The 19,955-nt window shown below is 42.0% G+C and overlaps 1 protein-coding gene and 1 long non-coding RNA gene across 3 annotated transcripts in view; one reads left to right on the top strand and one right to left on the bottom strand.

Moving 5' to 3' along the window:
- Positions 1–5,516, top strand: part of KCNJ6 (potassium voltage-gated channel subfamily J member 6) — a 51,755-nt gene extending 46,239 nt beyond the window's left edge. For both annotated transcript variants that reach the window (XM_009282988.1, XM_009282987.1), the window contains one exon: positions 5,191–5,516. In XM_009282988.1, coding sequence (XP_009281263.1) covers positions 5,191–5,516 — 326 coding nt within the window. The remainder of the gene's footprint in view (positions 1–5,190) is intronic.
- Positions 5,517–17,195: 11,679 nt separating this feature from the next.
- LOC109279558 overlaps positions 17,196–19,955 on the bottom strand; it is a 14,624-nt gene continuing 11,864 nt past the window's right edge. Inside the window, exon 3 of the long non-coding RNA XR_002086235.1 lies at positions 17,196–17,309. This is a non-coding gene — a long non-coding RNA (uncharacterized LOC109279558). The remainder of the gene's footprint in view (positions 17,310–19,955) is intronic.

Here is a 19,955-nt window from a genome sequence, read left to right as displayed (position 1 = left end):
CATCCCTGGAAACATTCCAGGTCAGGTTGGACGGGGCTCTGAGCAACCTGATCTAGTTGAAGATGTCCCTGCCCACGGCAGGGGGGTTGGACTAGATGACCTTTAGAGGTCCCTTCCAACCCAAACTATTCTATGATTCTATGATTCTGTGAAATCCTAAATTAAGTGCGCTGTGAAGAAATGCATCAAGTCACTCTAGGTCACCACACCAAACCCTTGTAGCACTGTAAGGCAGTGCAAAGCATAAGCCTAAACAGCAGTAGACAGGATGAACAAACCATAACCTCAAAATAACTGTACAGGGTGACTTTCTGAGAGTAATGAATCTGGAGGTGGCATCAACTTTGTTATTAATTCTAATCAGTCAAAGGTGGGGTTGTAACCTTACCCTCATATAGGCAACAGCTTAAGGGAATTATTCTGTCATTTTCATAGACTGCATGGTGCAAATATTAAGCTTGATAAAACCTTTCATTCTAGCTGCAAGAAAAATTGCTGATGGGGTACACTGAAACAGTGTCCACGCTCCCAGTCAGGCAGAGGGAGCCATCTCAGCCTGTGCTCTGGAGAGGAACAGCCCACACATACCAGGAGCCGGAGCATGGTCCCAACTTCCTGTTGAAGCAAACAGGACATAATGTCACGGATGTGACCAAGTCCTCTACAGCCTAACCCATGGGCAGATATCCAGCATCCCCACCCCAGCACAGGTACCTTGCAGCAGGAGCCCAGCTGTGTGTCAAAATCAATGCAGACAGAAAGTGGCTTAGCAGGCTGGCTCCTGCTCACAAGCCACTTTCACACTGCAACATTGCTCAAATTTCTGTGCAGCTCAGCTCCTTGCCTGTTGAACAGGAATAATAAGCATTTAGAAGATAAATTAAAGTTTTAATTACACCGGTTGTATGGTAACAGGACTATCCAAAGTAGTATCTAATTGCTGATTTCAGATACATGGAGCTAATCCCAGCACTGTCAGCAGGACCTTTTTTGTTCCCATTTGAAAGCAAAACAATAAAAATGTTGCCATGTAAGGTTGGCTGCCTCAAAAAAAAAAAAGTCTCTACCTAATCCACATAATTTATTTTGCCTCCTCCAATATAACAAGGACCAAAATTCAGCTTTCAACTCTGCCTGCATAGTTCTGACCCAGGAATGGGGATGGGGGAGCGATACGAACAGTATCCACCCTGGCGTGCGCCACAGAGAAGTGGCAACTCTTACGATGCTGGTTACAGCCTATAAAGCTCTAATTGAACATTAAACATAATAAAAAAACCCACAATGAAGTATGATGGCAATTAATTTTACTCCTTAGGTAACTTGCCCGGCAAGTATTTGCGCAACACTCAGTCGTGATTCCCTAGCCTGTGCAAACATAAAACAAACAGACCGAAACACTGTCATTAAGACCTAACAGAAAGCTGCAACATATACAAAGGCTCATTACCGCTCATTAAAAATGCTTCGAGTTTAAAGGAGTGAGACAGCAGTTAAAAGCAACCATCAGAGGTCTCATCAGCTCACGGTGTATTTAAAATACAGTATGCAGCGAGGTGAACAGGTGCAAGCGCAAGCCCACTGCAGAGCAACCTAATCCTGCCGCTGCCGTCCCCCCGTGCCAGGCAGCAGGGACAGATGGTGCGGGGAGCTGCGGAGCCACCAGGCCGGGACGTGCAGGGGCAAGCAGCTGCCCAGCCCAGCGGGAATGCTCCTCCGTCACCACCCGCTGCCCTGGCTTCACTCGATGCCCATCACAGCAGGGCCTGAGAGTCCAGCCTCGAGGTTTTCGTTGAGGTACGACGCTCCTTCTCGAATAGACCGTTCCTTCCGTTTCTAGTGTTAATTAATTCAGAATGAATTATTTGGGTTTCTTAATTTCCCAGCTTATTTTGAAAAAGTCCAATTAATGCTGGGCTAAGTAGCTCCAAAGGCTCCGCAGCTCTCATCTACCCTGAAGGGATCCAATTAAAATGAGACACTAGTCAAAATGTCAAACCACAATCATTTTTAAAGCCATTGTGCAACAGATCTATGGCTACATGTAAACCACACCATTATGGAATAAATCACGCAATACTTGGAAATCTAAAGCCTAAAACGCCGTCACTCGAGATGCAGCCTCCCCTGTCAACCAAGAGCATGTTCAGAACTTACAGCAAATAATACAAGTCATATTTCCTTTTACAGGACAATTAAAACCATGGAGTATAATGAAACGTAAATTAGACCATAATATAAGGGCTTAAATGCAGAAAAGACAGTCCAGAAGCTCTGCTGACTGTGGAGTTGAAGGACCTCTGAGCCGGCACAGGCAGAAGCTGGTGAAGCCACACCATTGAGAACTGCAGAAATCTCTCTGTTCTGCTTCCACAGCCATGCAGGCACGCTGGCAATCACTTCAAGGGTCTCCACAACTGTGGCACATTTTAATCCGGAATCCCTGTGATCCACTTACAAATTTTTTTCTGTATTAGCTTTCTCAAACCTTTAGAGAGCATACTAAGGTCTCTCTCATACACACGTCCCTCACTAGATAAAGTCTTTTTCTTGATTTCAACTTACTTGCTTGAAAAATCCTAACTCTTTCATGCTAGCTCTGAAAGTATTTTGTCTAGCTGTGGAAAAGAAACAGTATTAAATCATTGTTGAATGGGAGACTAAATTAAAAACTGAGACAGGTCAAAATTTCAGATGAGGGTTTGTTTTTAATGAGCTGTAACTTTAACGTAATTCAATTAATCTTCTTGACTTCTGCAGAAAATTGCCCCCCTCTTTCCCACCAGTCAAATGAATTTTTCCAACCAAAGCAGCAGGATCACTGAGTACTTGGTCTGAGCACAGGAAGGTAATACTGTTTCAAAGGGACTTCAATATTTTTTTTTATTTAATCTCATTGCCCTTGTAATGAAAACTCCAAATTTCCCACTCACTTCAAAGCTAAATTTCAGCAGCAGAGAAAGGCATTAGAAACACATGAGCCTTAGGAACGGCACACTCCTTTGGGGAAACCCGTCCAGGGGTCACTGGTCTCGGCGTGCCACCAAGAAAGGACCTGGTAGGACACCAGCCCAGAGGGGTGCCTGAGACAGCAGGGAAGACAGCACGACAGCACTGGTTGCTGCTGGCCCTCTCTGTCCGCAGCCTGCTGATGCCTCCCTCCGGGGCCAGGGAGATCCTGTCAAATACTGCACCCACACTTCTGGGTCTGCCCAGAAAAGCACTGCAAAAAACAAATGACCCTTTGGGGAAGCTGCTGCACAACTAGTGCATTTCTCCCAGGTATAGTGCTCTGTGAGCTGCCAAGTTCCTCTCCCTCTGTCATTTTGTGGGAAAGAAGATCTCCTTTAGACTAAAAATCGCACAGGAAATCTCACAAGAAATGATTTTGTCGTATGGTTTCGTGTCCTTCAGACCTTCCCACCTGTGAAATGGTAAGATCTTTATATTTCCATTTGTGCATTACTTGGGCATTGAAATGCAAACATGGCTTGTCCTGCAAAACCGAGAAAAACAAAAGCTTGAGTATTTCTGTCAGGCAAAAGGAAAGAGAAATTAAGATCAGTAGGCACAGTAGAAGTATGGTCCCGTTTCTGCCTGGCTGTAGCAGGTAGGTACTGTGCAGCAGTTTTCATGCTAAACCTTTCCCTGACAGTCACCCCTCCGCAGGGTCTGAGGCACTGCAGTAAGCGGAGGGAGACGATGGAGAAGCACTGAAGTACCACAGTGCGATAACTGCTGGTAAATGTCTTTCTAAACATAATGTTATCAGTGAAAAAAATAGAGTACCAAGAAACAGCAGTTTTCACCCATCAGAAGCAAGTTACCTGAGCTTGGAGAGGAGGCTCAAGAGAATGAGGGCAGAATTATCTAGAGCAGTTTGCACAGCCCTGAAAAAGATCAGAGACATTAAACTACCAATGTTTGCTCTTCCTGAGACTCTCCATGTGACCTTATATGATGCCAGCAGTGCAGAGAAATGATGTGCATTTCTACAGACTGCCATTTGTGCCCCCCAAATTAAACAATTTTAATTGCTTATGATCACCTTCTAAGTAACTGATGTGTGGCAGGCTTGTCCAGGGGTTATGTGTCATTACTTACTAAGTATTTGACATACACTGTTTAGCTGACGTTTGCTTAGTAATACATAGTTAACAATGTGCAAATAATTAAAGGAAAACAAACACATTCTCTCCGTGTACTCCAATTTTGTCGGCAGCATGTTTTTGCCTCTTAAATTCGCTTCTCCAGACCCTTTTCCTGGTCAGCTGGGTTTCCCCTTCCACTACTGAGCATTAATATTTTATTGCAGTGTTTCCCTGAGTTGTCTGTCTGAGATGGGGCAGGTTCTACAAGTCACAGGTCATTTTGTCATTTTGTCATTTTGTCATTTTTGCCATGGCCAGGTGTTTCTTCACCCACAGGACACTCTGGACTACACTTTGAGCTTGGAACAGCCACCTCTCTCCATGCCTCTTAACAAAATATAGTATCTTACAGATTTTTTTGCCCTATAGCAGGTCCCAGAGTGAGGTTCAGCAGAGTGGTGAAGGGAAGGCAACAAAGAAGTCAGTCCCCGTTATCTGAATGCAACACCACACACTATCACAATGTCCTTCAGGAGTTTTGCTGATGTTTGTGCATTGGCCACCAGCCCAAACCTCAAAGCAGTGTAACTAAAATGCAGCTCCAACCTTTAGGGGAACCAAGCCAACCCATGAATCACAGGCTCAGGGGTTATCTCCAGCAGAGGAAAGCTTTTGCATAAGTTCCTCAGTTAGCCTGGGCAACTGCTGGACGTGGCAGCATGGGTTCGTTACATGCCAGAGAACCAAAGGATGGCACAATGCAAGTCACGTACGCTCTCAATAAGCCCTCTGAGACTCGTCAGCGGGTGAGTTACTCGTTGATGAAATACAGGAAGAAGAACTGCATTTAATAAAGAAATGTTAATCTTTGTTCACAGACTCGCCACTTGTTATTATATACATGCGCAGAAGGAAAGGGCATCAAACAGGTTACACATTGTAAAATTGCTTTCTAAGCTCAACCTCATATGAAGTCAAACCTATTTCTTTTCTGGCATATGTCTTTTTACAAACAATTCTCTACCTATATGAATAAATAATTAAGGATTTGGGAAAGCAGTGGGTCCTTATTACAGCACTTCTTCCTTCTCTGTTACAGGAATGACCTGCCAAGCTCGAAGTTCATACATTACGAGTGAGATCCTGTGGGGTTACCGTTTCACCCCTGTCCTCACTCTGGAGGACGGATTTTATGAAGTTGACTACAACAGTTTTCATGAAACGTATGAGACCAACACACCAGTTTACAGTGCCAAAGAGCTGGCAGAGATGGCCAGCCGAGCAGAACTGCCCCTGACGTGGTCTGTTTCCAGCAAGCTGGACCAGCATGCTGAGCTGGAAACTGAAGAGGAAGAAAAGAATCAAGAAGACCAAAATGAAAGAAACGGTGATGTGGCCAACTTGGAGAATGAGTCCAAAGTGTAGAACCACTGGAGGCGTAAGGGCCACACCACCTCCTTTTTCTTCTCCCTCTTTGCTCCCCTTTTCTTTCTCTGACACGACTTTTTTTTTTTCTTCCTTGTTATTCTTAATTCCGGGAAAATAAATACTTAAGATGTGAAATATCTACCTGCCCAATTTAAACTAAGAGGTTCACAGACTAAGCAAAGGGGTGGGTTAAAGCTGCAATACCCATTATTGATGAAATCTCAGTCTCCACCCTGGTAATGACTGCTGGCTTCCTCGGCACCTCTCTGAGTTCAGACCTCCGGGTTTATTCACATCAACAACAAAAAAAAACAAAAGCAATGTGAATATATACAAGGGATTTAAAAGGAAAGACTAATGCTCATCTACGTAATGAGCCTTGGCTCCAGTTTTTATGTATTTCAGAACAGTTTCACATGCTGAGTGACAAGCCTCTATGAAATGGGCCTTGCAGCTTTAAGGCGAAGGTGAGCAGAGGGATCTACAATCCAACACGATACTGTACATATGCCTTATGTAATTACTTTCTCTTTACATTTAGTAATAAACACCGCATGTACAAAAGTACTGTAGTAAAGAACTTCTAAATAATGTACATAAATGTATAATTAATGTAGGTTTAGAAACAGAGTTCTAGAAATATTGGGATGCAAAAACTAACTACCCATCAAGTAGGCATTTCTCTTCTAATATTTGGATTGTAATATTGATTTTTTCCCCTATATCTATGGCTCTTCTAGTGCATGACATTTTCTTCAGAGTACCAGACTGGCAGCTATTTAGAGTACCTCACTGTTTGCCAAACAGATCATTTTACTGACTCTAAAAAGCCATAAGTCTGGGAGAGGGCAGGGTAGAGAAATTGTAACATAATTACTGATATACTCTGAAAATGTTTACAAATAGGGCAAACCGTTTCCGGGGGTTTTTTTGGCAGTTCAACCTAAAATTTAGGCTGTGGCAAACTCATGGCAAACCAGAATTTCCTGTATACTCTTAATATAGCGAGCATGTTTCCTGTGGAGGTATTACCTTTTATGTGCAATATCTAGGGAAACTTCTCCCTTCTCCCCACCCAAACCATGGGATTTCAGCAGAGTAGTTTGCTACACAAACAGCACAAGCCATTGAAAACCAGATGTTGCACCTTAGCGAGTAGATTTTAGCGACACAGCTGGGAAAGAAACAGCTGAATTTCATCTGAAGCCATAATCAATGAAATTCATTTGTTGACAGCACCGGTGCTTGGCCGGTCCTGCAGAGTCACGGGTGGTGCAACATCCCTGGGCATATGCTTCAACAGGGTTTCTCAGCTAAACACATGGTTCCTGCAACCCGTCCTCAGGAGAGTGGTTCCCTAACAACTTTCTTCACCTTAGGTTAGCTCCTTGGTTGTTGTAAATCAGTGTAAATCCTGTACATTCCGACTTGACAACTTTAAAATTAACGGGGCAGTGATAATTTGCATAGCTTACACGGCAACACTCACACGAGTAGGGGAGCTGATGTGTACGGTCACAGCTTCGTGGACATGCTCCGTAAGGGGCTGCTCACATGGTGCGGCGTTGCCCCATGCTAAGGACCGCTCAGTCAGGCCCAGCTTGCATAAAATACTACTTGTTGAAAAGAGATTGCATTGCTTTCGGTGGGCTTTCGCCCAGGCCCATCAAGAACAGCATTTCTGTCAGCAAAGGAGAAGAAGCTGCAGCCTTAATTTTGTTTTTTATACCTGCCTACTCCAGAAAGGAAGAATACACTTAAAAGCATCTGAAGCATTTTTGTACAGAAACATTTACATTAAAATAGAAGAGAAAAAAAATAACCTCAGGAGAAACTTAGTGGGCAGGTGGAAATTTTGCACTGTGATATAGCTTTCACATTAATTTCACACCTATTTTCGATTTTTTTGCTGAGACAACTGTCCCTTGCTAATTTTCACAGTGTGTGGCTAATCAGTGGGGTTTCTGCAGGTCCTCTAGCTGTGCTTCATGCTGAGGTGGGCAGAGTAGGGTGTGAGGAAAGGCTTGCACAGCAGGGACTGGCAGATGAGGCTGGATGGAAAGAGCTTTTTGTTTCAGCTCTGAAGGTTTTCCCTAGAAGGCTTTCACAAAGCAGCATGATGTAAGGAACGGTGCAGAATATGGATTTTTGTTCCCTCCACCCGGGATGGCCGATTCTGCCAACTCAGTAAAGGTTATTTACACTTAACTTTTGTGAAACAATACTTGTTTTGCTATAGACCTTTCAAAGCTCATTCTTCTGCCCCAGCATCAGCAGCTGCCGAGTGCTCCAGTTCATCCATCACAACCCACCCGTAAGGTCACCCGTGAGAGGTACTAAGGGTTTTTAAGGAAGGGTGGCTCCACAGCTCCACTGGAAGACAGAAGCCTTATAGCAGCAGAGCCAGGGGCAGCGCGGCATCGGTAGCAACGAGCCACCCGTGTGTGTCAGTCCTAGTGAAAGGTGCACGAGCTGAAAGCAAACCATTCCTCTGAGGATAAACCTGCTTTTTGCTCTTGTAATTTACTAGGCCAGTCTACAATTCATTGCTGCAGTTTAACAAAAGTTTGCGTTAATTAGAACAGCAGCTCAGGGCCCTAATTAAACCTTTTTTGTGTCCTTTAGCACAAAAAAAATAGACTTTCCGCCACTGGGGCATGCGCATGTGTAAGCTATATTTTTGTGAATGGGGCACCTAAAGCTTAAGGTGTGTGTGTTCACCTCTTTCTCTCTCTCCCCCTGTATTTTATTGTCTTTGGTATTAATGTAGTATGGACTGTAAAGTTTATGAAATCTCATTTTTGTAACATAAGCTTAAAAAAAAAATAGAAGCCTCCAAAGCTTTCAACAGGGAAGCTTCACATAAACTTTGTACTAGAATGTCCCTATCAAACACCTCTATTTTTCTACAATGATTGATTAAGCAGTTTAACAATGTATTTTGTGTCACTGATTTCAACTGAACTGGTAAAAAGACAATTAAGAATTGAATGCTGTTAATTAACAATGGATTTTCAATCCGTATATACTGAGTGGTGTTTTCATTAACAGTAAATAACTTAACCTGCGAACTTCATCTCCTAATCCTACAATATACTGTGAAATATCAGTGCCCTATGGGAATATTTTTGACAAATCGCATTTAAGGAACATGAATAATGCAACAGTTTAATATAATTGACTACATAATTAATCAAGACCCATTACATCTCTATATACTTCACTAATACATTTTGACGTCTCTTTCTCAGAGTATCTTGTGATTTCCAGGAGCAAAAGAATTTACGGAGATAAACGTGAGCTCTCGGTAATCTACTGCAGCTCTCAATTCCTTCTTCCAATGAACAGAAATGCCGCAGAGGTGCTTTGTACAGACTTGTACTGGCTCCTTCTCACTTTTTTTTCTTTTTTTTTTTTAATAACGCACTAATTGTTTCTCCCCCACCCAAGTTTCCAAACCAGATCTTTCAGGTGTTGGTAATAGACACAGACATTGCTTTTAATGGAGCAACAAAAATTTATACCGGGCGAGAATTTGACCTTCAGCAAATACTTGAAGCTCTGGCTTATTATTTAACAATAAATACCATCTTACCAGCATTAAAAAAAGTTTCAGAAATTATTTCAAAATAGGCATCAAAAAAAGCAAATATTCTCTTAGCAGTATGCAGCTGTTATGATCTAGATCTCTCCCCTACAAAACCATAGTCATTGGCACTGGTATGAGCCATCCCAACAAATTTAACTTCTGCGATCAAAGTTGAACGTCTGCTTCTACGAAGGGCCTTGCTGCAAGCGTGCAGGTAGAGAGGATTGCACAGCCCTGAGTCAGAGCTCTGCGCATCCCTTGCAAGGTGGAGGAAGGAGGTGGGGTGCCAGAGAAGGGTCCCCAGCAGGCAGCTGCCAAACCAGGTGGGACAAGGTGCTGGCAAATGCAAGAGGAAAACGCTTGACGGATGGTTTGAAGTTAACTTCAAGACAGGCTCTGGAATTAACCCTGGTGCACGGAGGTGCCCAGATCTGGGGTTGCCCATGTTCCTCTGCTGGAGTTAAAGAGGAAACTCAGGCCTTTCAAAACCAGGGAAGAAATCTCTCTTCTCATTTCAGCCACAGGGCAGAAGTTCCCATTTCACTCAGCTGCACGGTATTGGGCTACTTAGGAGAGGGAAGACCTGGATTCAGTGCTCTCTTCAGCCCAGGAGGTTCAAAGCCGCATCCCACTTCTCCCAAGAAACTAACCCTTCCATAACAGCAACGGCAGAGCCCCAGCCCCTATGCCAAGGGCTGACTGGCTCTTGAATTCTCCCGCTAGCCCAAAGAAACTTTAAATCCCTGTGTTTTTAACGGAAGAATGGAAAATTCCTCATTCCCTGGGTCCATAACAGCCTCCATCCTATCAATCAGGGTGCTCTCTGGCTAAATGGCAGACCTCAGGCTGGGGAAGGCACGGTGCTGAGGTTTCTCACCCTCTGAGCCAGCACGGCCAGCAAGTCAGCTGCTATCTGCAGAGGTGCAGCACCACAGCCTTTGCCTATGTTTCTGAACGCAACCAGCTACCCCGTCTCCTAGGAGGGCAAATCCCGCAAGGCCGGGCTTTGATGTGCTCTGAAGACCACCCACCAGACCAGCCTCACCAGGAGGTGGAGGTGGAGGGAAGCCAAGTCTTTTTATCTCACACCAGCTTCGCTGTCAGACGGGTACAGCGGCACGCAGCCCTGAGAGGATGCACATACGCCCAGAAACCCTGGCTGGCAGGAGGAAGGGGTATCTGGGACTCCTGTCTTTTGTAGGTTTGAATTTAAGCAAGTGGTGAATTTATACCACTTCCTCCAGTTATTTAATGTGGATGTGAATTAGAGGCTCAACACTGAAAACGTAATTTGTCTATATGGCAATGCGAGGGTCGGGCACCTTGGGCAGGACATTTTTTAACAGCTACCACCAGAGCTTCTGACTGTGAAACATAAACTTTTTACTATTATGGTACTTTCTGTCCATCAAAATATCTTTCTTATCAGAATATCAGCCTCCTTAACAGCCACGTTACCTCACTCAGACACTTTTTAGGCTACAAATCAGACCTAATAAAACAAGAACAGAAGTTGGCTTCTCTTCCACTCTTGTTCCTTCAGCTCGTAAACATGCTGTTTGGAAACACACTTGGAAAGCAAGCATAAATTTGGGCTTTGTGCTGTAAATAATTCTTAAAGACAAGACCTGAAAGCTGTTATTTATTATTCATATTAAACGATGCTCTTTTATGCTTCCTAAGTGAATTTTAAACTTCTAGGATTTGACTTTTTGGAGGGGAGGGGTGGTATTAGACATTCCAGGGCACGCTTCATTTTATGCATTTAGTTCAAGCTTACTTCTACCGATTTCCATTTTTTCAGATCCTCTGGATTTCCAGAAATTATAATCTAGTGGCAACTTCAGTGTAATGGCGTACTTATTTTACCACTTGCCATTCTCCCATTTATTGTCTGTATACCAATGCTTTAATACAGTTTCACACAGATAGCACACAGGCATCATATCCAAAGAGAGCATTCTAAAGAGACCCGAATATCTTGCTATTTCATCTCAAGTGTGAAACCTGTTTTCTATTCTAAGCAAACTCACAAGTATAAACCACAGTTCTTCCTTCATCCTCCCTAACTTGTGTGTCATCCACACAGAAAAAAACTTAAGAGTTTCAGATAATACCAGCTGCTTTGAGGATTTTTCCTCAGAGGGCAGGACTGGGGACACCCCTCCCTACTTTTTTTCTGGGTTTTTTTTCATTAAAGGCCGCAGCTCCAAATTCGCAGCTGCAGCTCATGGGCAATCCTCTGGAAGCTACGGGCACCATCCTGCTACCAACTTGTTTTGAAGTCTGCATCAGCCACTCTTCCAAGCCATAGAGCTGTTTTCCCTCAAATGATTATAGGCAGTCACTTGCATTAACTTCTCTGGAAGGTTTAAACTGGAAGAACTGGTGGAGAACTGTTACCCCACCACACTTTCCTCCACATGCTTTTCACAGTCTGTTGTACTGGAGTCCTCTGGACTTCTTCCAGCTCAGAAAAGGAGGATGCCTGGCACACAAGCACGAATCCTCGCAGCCACCCTCCCTGGCCGCTCCCCCATCATCGTGACCAGGAGGACCCAAATTCCTCACTGAAATATCCATACTAAATGATGTGTGACGTGGTGCTTGAGATGGCACCATTCTAGTTCAGAAAGGATGGCGATGCAACGTACAGTGTTCGATCCACTTCACGTGCGCAGCATGTCGTACGCAGCCTTCTGCTGAGCTGAGGAAATGGAGCTGGAGCATAGCACCATTAGCAGAGCTCTTTAAATGCCCAAGAAACTGTCCCAAGAATGTAACTTGAATCAAGTTAAACTCAAAGTAAAAAAGACCTTTTCTAAAAAAGATTATGACATCTTAATGAGAAATCTCTAATCTGAAAATATCAGTAAGATTGGGGGTCGGGGAATGCAAACTATTACACTTTGAAGTCATTATAATGAATCTTGTTCATTAGGTGGTAGAAGTTATTTCCTTTTCATGGCAACATTTTTGGTTTAGATGGATGGGGTGCTAGAGCTAACCTCCTAAATCTCTGCTTGTGATTTTCAGAAATGCTGAACAGCTCTTACCAAGATCACTAGGAATTAGGAGGCATTTCTGTGAAGAGAGACCATCTGCTCAGATGACGACATAAGAACTTGGTGCTGCCTTTTGTTCCTGCTTTTAGGCTCCCTGAGAGACGATGGAGTCAGGAGAGGTCTCCACCTCATTGAAATGCCATCCGCATCAAATACATGCCAACCTCCTAAAGAACCCACACATGTTATAGTAGGTTTTAGGCACACATTTTTAGGCACCGTAGGGATCACTAAAGGCACTGTCAAATGTGCTAAAGACACTACCAAACAAGAGCAGAGAATTACTTGACTCTCTTAAAGGCATTTTATTGAAATCAGCTTAATGCATGGCAGTGGGACAAGACGAAGCTGCACAGCTTGCACTTGTGCTGTAGCTTCTGCAGGAAAAAATGGAAGCCATCACTTAGCAGAGAAACCAGCAATCCTCATTTCTAATAAGCTCAATGCTTAAAACACGGGAAAACAAGATAACGCACTTTCTAATCAAAAGGTAAAATGGTTCATAGCAAATACAAAAGATCCCTGGAAAGGGAAAGGAAGGAATACAAATAAGTGCAAAGTCTACAGATGAAACCAAATAAAAGTCTTGGCCAAGGGGCGGGTCCACTGGAATCAAGAGTTCAAAGCTAAGCCATGCTACTGGCCATCTTTTATTTTTTATACACAAGTATCATTTCTTTGACATGCACAAAATTACTATTGATAAATACAGTAAAGTAAAGCATGACCAAAACTATTGCTTAAAGAAGTTGGCTAGCCAAATCATCAAAATGAAATCTGTATAATGAGAAGAGGCAAGGGAGAGAGTTCATCACTTAAACCCCATTTGGCACTTTTTCCCTCCCTGTGAAATCCATTAAAGTAATACCAACAACAGACAGCATTGTTTTTAAACTTACTGAATTCAAAAGAAAGGGGGAAAATGTTCAATGCACAAAAACCGTTGTGCCTCTTCAAGACCCCATCTTTAGGGTCTTTTGCCACCATCTACACGACAAGGAAGAAATTAGCTGTATGCCAGTTAGTACCTATGGTACTGATTGTAGGAAAGCTTTTATCCCTTGAGAGGCACAAATTCAAAATGAACTTGAAGAAAAATCACAGCAAGATCACCTAATGTGATAACTGATACACGTAAGAGGAGTTAGGCTTCTGCTTAGCCTCATTTCCTGGAGAAGAAACAGCAGAACAGAAACACAAAAAGAAAGCTACGTAGAAATTTTCCTGGAAAATGGCAGAGAAAAATGTGGCTTTCTTTCATAAATTCAAATAACAATTACCTTTTTCTTTTTTAATGAGTGTTTGTTCTCTCTTTGTGTCAACGTTCTGATTGATTTGCTAAAAATCTGCATGGCTATAAAACTATGACCTTTCAAAAGTAATTCTAGTTTTGTAAAGAAATAATTTATTTTGGGTCTTTAATTATTAATTATTGTGTAATCTGTGGATTAGTACTCATAATTAGAACAAGATCAATATAGTGAACTGCTTCAGAGAAAAAAAAATCACAAAAATTAATATACATCACTTTACAAATCAGAAGGGAATACTCCATTCACAGCTTTTTCCCCTCACATTTCCAAAATAAAGTAATGAAGCATTTTGGTATTAGAACAAAATGTTTTGTTCAGCTGGAGACTTTCTTGAAGTAGGTTGAAAAATCCATTTTTGCTCATCTTTGAGGATAATGAACAAACTCACACTATTGAATTAATGTCAGTTTACCTACTGGAAAAATGAATAGGTATTAATATTTTTTTTAATAAAATGCACTGCTGGAGATATCTAGCAGTGAAGAAATCTGCCACCAAGCTCACCCTTACAATACGAGTCAGTCATTGCCATGACTCTGATTACAGCTAAAATTACACTATTCCCAATACGACATTCTGCACATTTTCACAAAAATGGACTTGTGAAGGGTTTGGACCAAAATGTCAAGGACCCACCTGGGATTTGGGAAGTGTAGGTTCAACTTCCTGCTGTAACTGTCTCAGACAGAAATGTTTAATCTTAGATCATCTTATAATACAGAGTTGCAGAAGCTCAAGCCAGGTCTCCTTCCCCCCATGGCAGTTTCTACCCATCAGGTTACAAACTATCAGTCAATCTGTTGCAATCTCTGAAGAGCTATCCAGAAAAAAGAAAAAAAAAATTGGGGCTAAGTTGAAAAATTCTTAGCAGATCTACCATAAAAATCACAGTGAGATGCAAAGACTTCCTCTAGTCACTGGCTGAAACTGGAGCTGTGCCTCTAAAGGCTGAAAGGCAATACTCTATCCTGGGCTACCTGGAACAAGTGGATAGCCATCTAAGAAATTAATGATTAAAAAATTACCATAGCTGACAGCCTGGGAGCAGCAGGAGAAAGGGGAAGGGTTACACGAGCACAGGGTTGGAAATGCCGGCATGTTCCAGCAACGGCCCCTCCGAGTCACATCCGAAACACCGAGGAAGCACTGACTGCTTTTTTTCTGCATTGTGGCTGTCCCATGACTGAAAAATTCCATTATGGGACAAAAAAGGCAAAAAAAAGGGAAAAAAAGAGAAAAAGGAGAAAAAAAGGGGGGGAGAAGGAAAAATTAAAAAAAAAAAAGGAGAAAAAGGAAAAAAGGAAAAAAAGGGAAAAAATGGCTTGCTCCACTTCTCCAAATGATGCTCTGAATATCTCACTAACTTGTATACTTTGGGGTTTGTTTGTTTGGGGGGGGGGGTTGTTTGGTTTGGGGGTTTTTTTACCACTTCATCCTGATAACTGTGTTCTGGATGTTGCTCTTGATAAACGCTGTGAGAAGAGAAGCCCGCTTTTCCTAAGGAACAAGCACCTGTCTGATGGTGAATGCTGTGACCTTAGAGTACCTTCAGCAATAATAAATTAAAACTTGTTATCAAGGTTTTTTCTTGACAGCTCAAGTAAGCAGTAGCAAATAATCGACACTTTTCTTGGAAGCCCTGGGTAGACCCCTCAAAACGGGGAACATTTTCCTCTCAGCTTGCCGGCCTTTCAGCAACCTGCATTGCAGGCAGCCAGCTGGTAACAAGCCCTCGACGTTGCCTTCCTCGACGTTTTCCATGTGGCGCAGAATGAACCTCACGTGGGTGCAGTAAGGACAAAGGCAAACATCTTCCAAATGATGTGCCCAAAAATCTTCCTGGTATGGATCAACAATGTCCACTTGACACACAAAGCCACCTAAAATCACTTTTCCATTGTTTAGTATGGTCATTTTACAAAAACTAACTATGAAAGTTAATTTTGAGTATTAAAACGGTAAGTAATTTCACTGCTGATCGAACCACCAAATGACAGTATTTTAAAGGTCTGCGACAGTATTTTAAAGTTTCCTGTAAGTAACGTTGCATTTTAGTATCACTAATGGCTAGAGTCAGAGCCTGAAAGGCAGTTACTACCATCTTTTCTTCCATTTAATCCAGCAAATGGACAAACAGAAATTAAAGCAACTACTTTAGATAAACATGAATAAAGATTTTTCCTTTAGTTTAGAAACCACTTTACCCGTAGTCACAAATTCCAAATTTTCAAAGCCTGAAGTCTGCTATATCATTCCCAGTAGAGTAAGAAATAATAATGTAATCAGAACTTCAGTTTTACAGTGTTGGTGGAAATTTTATTCAGTTAAAAGTGAAACCTTTTGCACACCTCTTCACTTTGAGACATGTTTGTAACCTTCAGAAGCTTTTCACTAATAAGCAAAACATGCAGGTAAATACCATTTTTCTAAACCACTTCAAGGCATGGTCCCCTTTCTTTTTATTCAAATATCAAATACATTTTGCCTGCATTTCTGCATGAATCTCAGAAACTGAATGTTAACACAATTAGGTTAGCAAATTAGGAAAATGTATCTACCCTAAAATACTTACATAGAAGTTTATGAATAAATTAGTAAAACTGCACATGCACATGCACAAATCATTTTAGTCTGTAAATAAGGAGGAATTGGCAAAAAACTTCTGTGGAAGGTGCAGTTACCTACTTGCTGTCATAGCAATGTCTATATCATTATTCTATCAGATAAGAGAAGATATGAGGTAGGTATGCAAAAGTAATAGTTTGGCTGTTAACCTACCTTTGCATGCTTTTGTGTTTCCCTAGAAACAATTTTGATACGCCTATGAATGGGTAATGATGAAAGCATATTTATTAAGAAAGCACAAGAAAATAATGTATTTAGAGAGCTAATTAATTTTTTTTAATAAAACATATATGAAACTACCGTTCCAGGAAAATTGTTTACCCACTTTAAAAAAAGGCATACTAATAAGTAAATAAATAAATTCTTTCCTCTGGAACAATAAACAGCTTCAGACACTGTCTTGATTTAAGTTGCTTGTGTTTAATTCACTGAAATACCAGCGTGCTATTAACAGAAGGGACGGCTATAGGCGAGAGTTGACAACGAAGATCTGCTTTCCTTAGCTCATAGTCTAGAGTTCAGGCTCCCTTTTTTGCACCTTTGGTTTTCCTGCGTTCACCTGCAGGTGGTGTACCTACAAGGCTCCACGTTTTGAGAAATGATGGCTGTCGCAGCAGGTGTGGGTGAACAATGACCTCGTTGCAGCCTCAGGTCTGGAGGTGGGCCACGTCCGCACACTTTCATTGACTCACGTTCTACCCACCTCAGCCAAAGGCAAGCCACGTTCCTCGTCAGTATGTTGCGTTTCGCTCTTGGTTGATTTGGCAATGATTTTGTTGAAAAATTAGCAAAATGCCATCTGAGTAAATGCGTCCAGTTTGCCTGCAAACTCACTTTCATCTGGCCCGCAAATTCTAGCAGTGCGCACGGCTTAAACACAGGCTGCACGGCTCCAGAGGTCTCCGAGGGTCTGTTCCCGTGGGCACCTTGCTGGGCCTTGAACTAGACAGTTCAAAGCTGGTGCAACACATGTAGACTTACATCAGGCACTGCTTTTATGGCACCACAGGAATATGCACCAACGTTAGCCTGAAAATGGAGGATACTCAGTCACAGAAGTTATCTGTCAGGAATCTATGTGTGGTAAAACTGATGAGGTTTGCGTGTTGTGCTTCCAGACCACTCTCTTCTATAAATGCAGTTCTTCATCGTTAGCCACTGGGGGGTCATACTGTTTCACATAAACATTGATAATTTGCTGAAAGAAAAGAAGCAAGGGAGAAAGAAAGGGAGGAAAAAAAGTGTCACTCTCCCTCCAACATTTAAGTAACCTTCTAGTAGATGAAATAGAACCTCTAAAAGGTGCTTTTTCAATTATCCAGCATTACAAACTCCAGTGTTTAAAAAAGTGAAAAGTTACAAGATTATCTTAACAGGCATAATATTTAAAATGGTAAGATATTTTTCAATAGGTCTTATGCTCCTAAACTGGTTATGAAAGATCAGCTTCCAAGCACTGTCCTAGTAAGACCTTCATTATTGCTACTAGGATACTTGAAATTTAACACTGTTTCGTTGGATTATAGGACAATGGGATGAAGATATTTTCTACAGCCCATATGGTTGCAGAGTTCTGCTTTGATTTATGTGGGAAAAACAGCTAATACACTGCAAATACAGAATTTTAAATAGTGGGGTTTGGTGCGTAATGGTCTGGGTCTCTGAGACATTTTGAAACTGCTTTTCAGCATTTTCAGTTTCGTGTGGCACTTTCTCGCATTATATCAAAGTCTGTTTTCCTTTATACTTTCTCTAAATGCTACAACACTAGATTATCATGTAACATACTATAATCAGATTTCAAATCAACAGATATTTCTTTAAATATGCTTTATAGTCAAGCAAATTTTAATTTACCAGAATTCAGTTTTCTCAGTGACAGCTCAGCGTTCTACTCCTTACCCTGTCCCTTGCCTCATCAGTCATTTCACTATACCAAATTGTGGCTGCTCATTGCACCACATCCCAAGGCAAATGCCTGATTCTCACTGCTCAAGTTCTTTATATTTTTCTTTTCCTGAAAAGCCCATAAGAATTAACTCTAACTCAACCTTATTTGATCATTATTTGGAGAGTGGAATAAACAGAATTAAATTAAAGCCATTTAAATTTTGAGTAAGTGCCATAAACTGATTCAGTACAATCAAACTAATCCACTTCAATTTATACCATTAGCTAATTTAGATTAACTTCCTAGGTAGACAAGTCTCAGTTATAAAACTAGAGGCAACACACAGATAAATATGAAGAGAAAAGGAAACGATGCAGCATCACTGTTAAGTTGGGTAAAGCTTCAATATCGGTGAACTTGTGGACTAACCAGTATTAAGGTTTTTGTAACTGTCACAAAAAAATAAAAGCTACAAGGAGGAAAATTGAAGCTATACATAAAACTGTTGTGTTACTATTTATGGAGAGTTATTCTCAAATGCAAAAGAGAAACACAAGGAGGATGAGAAGAATGTTGGCAATTTACCCTTACATTTATAACATAGAAATTTGCATGTAAATATAAATTTAATTTAAATTTTTAGGCCATAAATCTGAGCTTTAGCAAAGTTGACCCTAGGGACAGACAAGGCAGGACTGAAGCAGAGAGGTAGATTACAGAATTTTCCACGCAGATGGCTGCTGATTTTTTTGTCAAAGGATGGGATGGGACAGAAATGGATAGGGAGAAGAGAAGGGGTCCAAGGACAGAGACCCACTAAACTCCCACAGCAAGTTCTGGAGGGATTGAGGTATACCTCTGTAGAAATGCTGATGAAGCAACTCTAGAGAGCTGATCTGTAGGAGACCTCACAGAAGAAAGCCAGCAGAAGGGAGAATTCAAGGCAATGGCGGGTTTGTGTTTCAAAGGCCACAACGTGCCTCCTACATGAAGGCTGGAGGCAGATGGAGCACCCTTCCGAGATTTGCTTGCAGAGCAAACTCCTCACATCCCCACAAGAGTGCTTCTGCCCGAGGGTGAGAGCGGGACGAGGGACAGCATGGAAAAAGAAAGACGCCAGTGCCTATAAACAGCACAGTCAGCAAGTCTGGAGATGAACAGGAGGAGGAAGATGGACAAGAGCACTTGTGCTGTGATAAAATGTCAAAAAAAACACAGTTAGGAAGAAAAAGGGGAAGATGGAATAAAAACATGTCTGAGAAATCAGAGACAGGAGCCCTGTTGGGGGCAAGGGAAGGAAGAGAACAAAAGCAAAGGTCTTTCTACCTTTCTATAAGCTGTTTCTTCTGTTCCCCAAAGTTCCAGCTGGTTTTCACCTTTTTGCAAATATTTGGTTCATGTTTGCTTTCCATATGACAGGGGAGTGGACTTCAAACTGCTTGATAACATCATATCCCCTCTAAACTGAATATTCAGATTGAATGATTGGATTCAAACTATTCAAAAATCATGAAAAGTAGGTGTGCTGGTTTTGGCTGGGATAGAGTTAATTTTCTTCATAGTAGCTCATATGGGGCTATGCTCTGGATTTGTGCTGAAAACAGTGTTGATGACACAGGGGTGTTTTAGTTACTGCTGAGCAGTGCTTACACAGAGTCAAGGCCTTTTCCGCTTCTCACCCCACCAGCGAGTAGGCTGGGGGTGCACAAGAAGTTGGGAGGGGACACAGCCAGGACAGCTGACCCCAAATGACCAAAGGGATGTTCCGCACCATATGATGTCATAGTCAGCATATAAAGCTGGGGGAAGAAGGAGGAAGCAGGGAGGGATGTTTGGAGTGATGGCGTTTGTCTTCCCAAGAAACTGTTACGTGTGATGGAGCCCTGCTTTCCTGGAGATGGCTGAACACCTGCCTGCCCATGGGAAGGAGTGAATGAATTCCTTGTTTTGCTT

Source organism: Aptenodytes forsteri, unplaced genomic scaffold, assembly GCF_000699145.1.
Source record: "Aptenodytes forsteri isolate BGI_AS27 unplaced genomic scaffold, ASM69914v1 Scaffold2, whole genome shotgun sequence".
Classification (NCBI taxonomy): domain Eukaryota; kingdom Metazoa; phylum Chordata; class Aves; order Sphenisciformes; family Spheniscidae; genus Aptenodytes; species Aptenodytes forsteri.
Note: the sequence above shows the minus strand (reverse complement) of the source record. Positions and strands in the feature narration are given on the sequence as shown.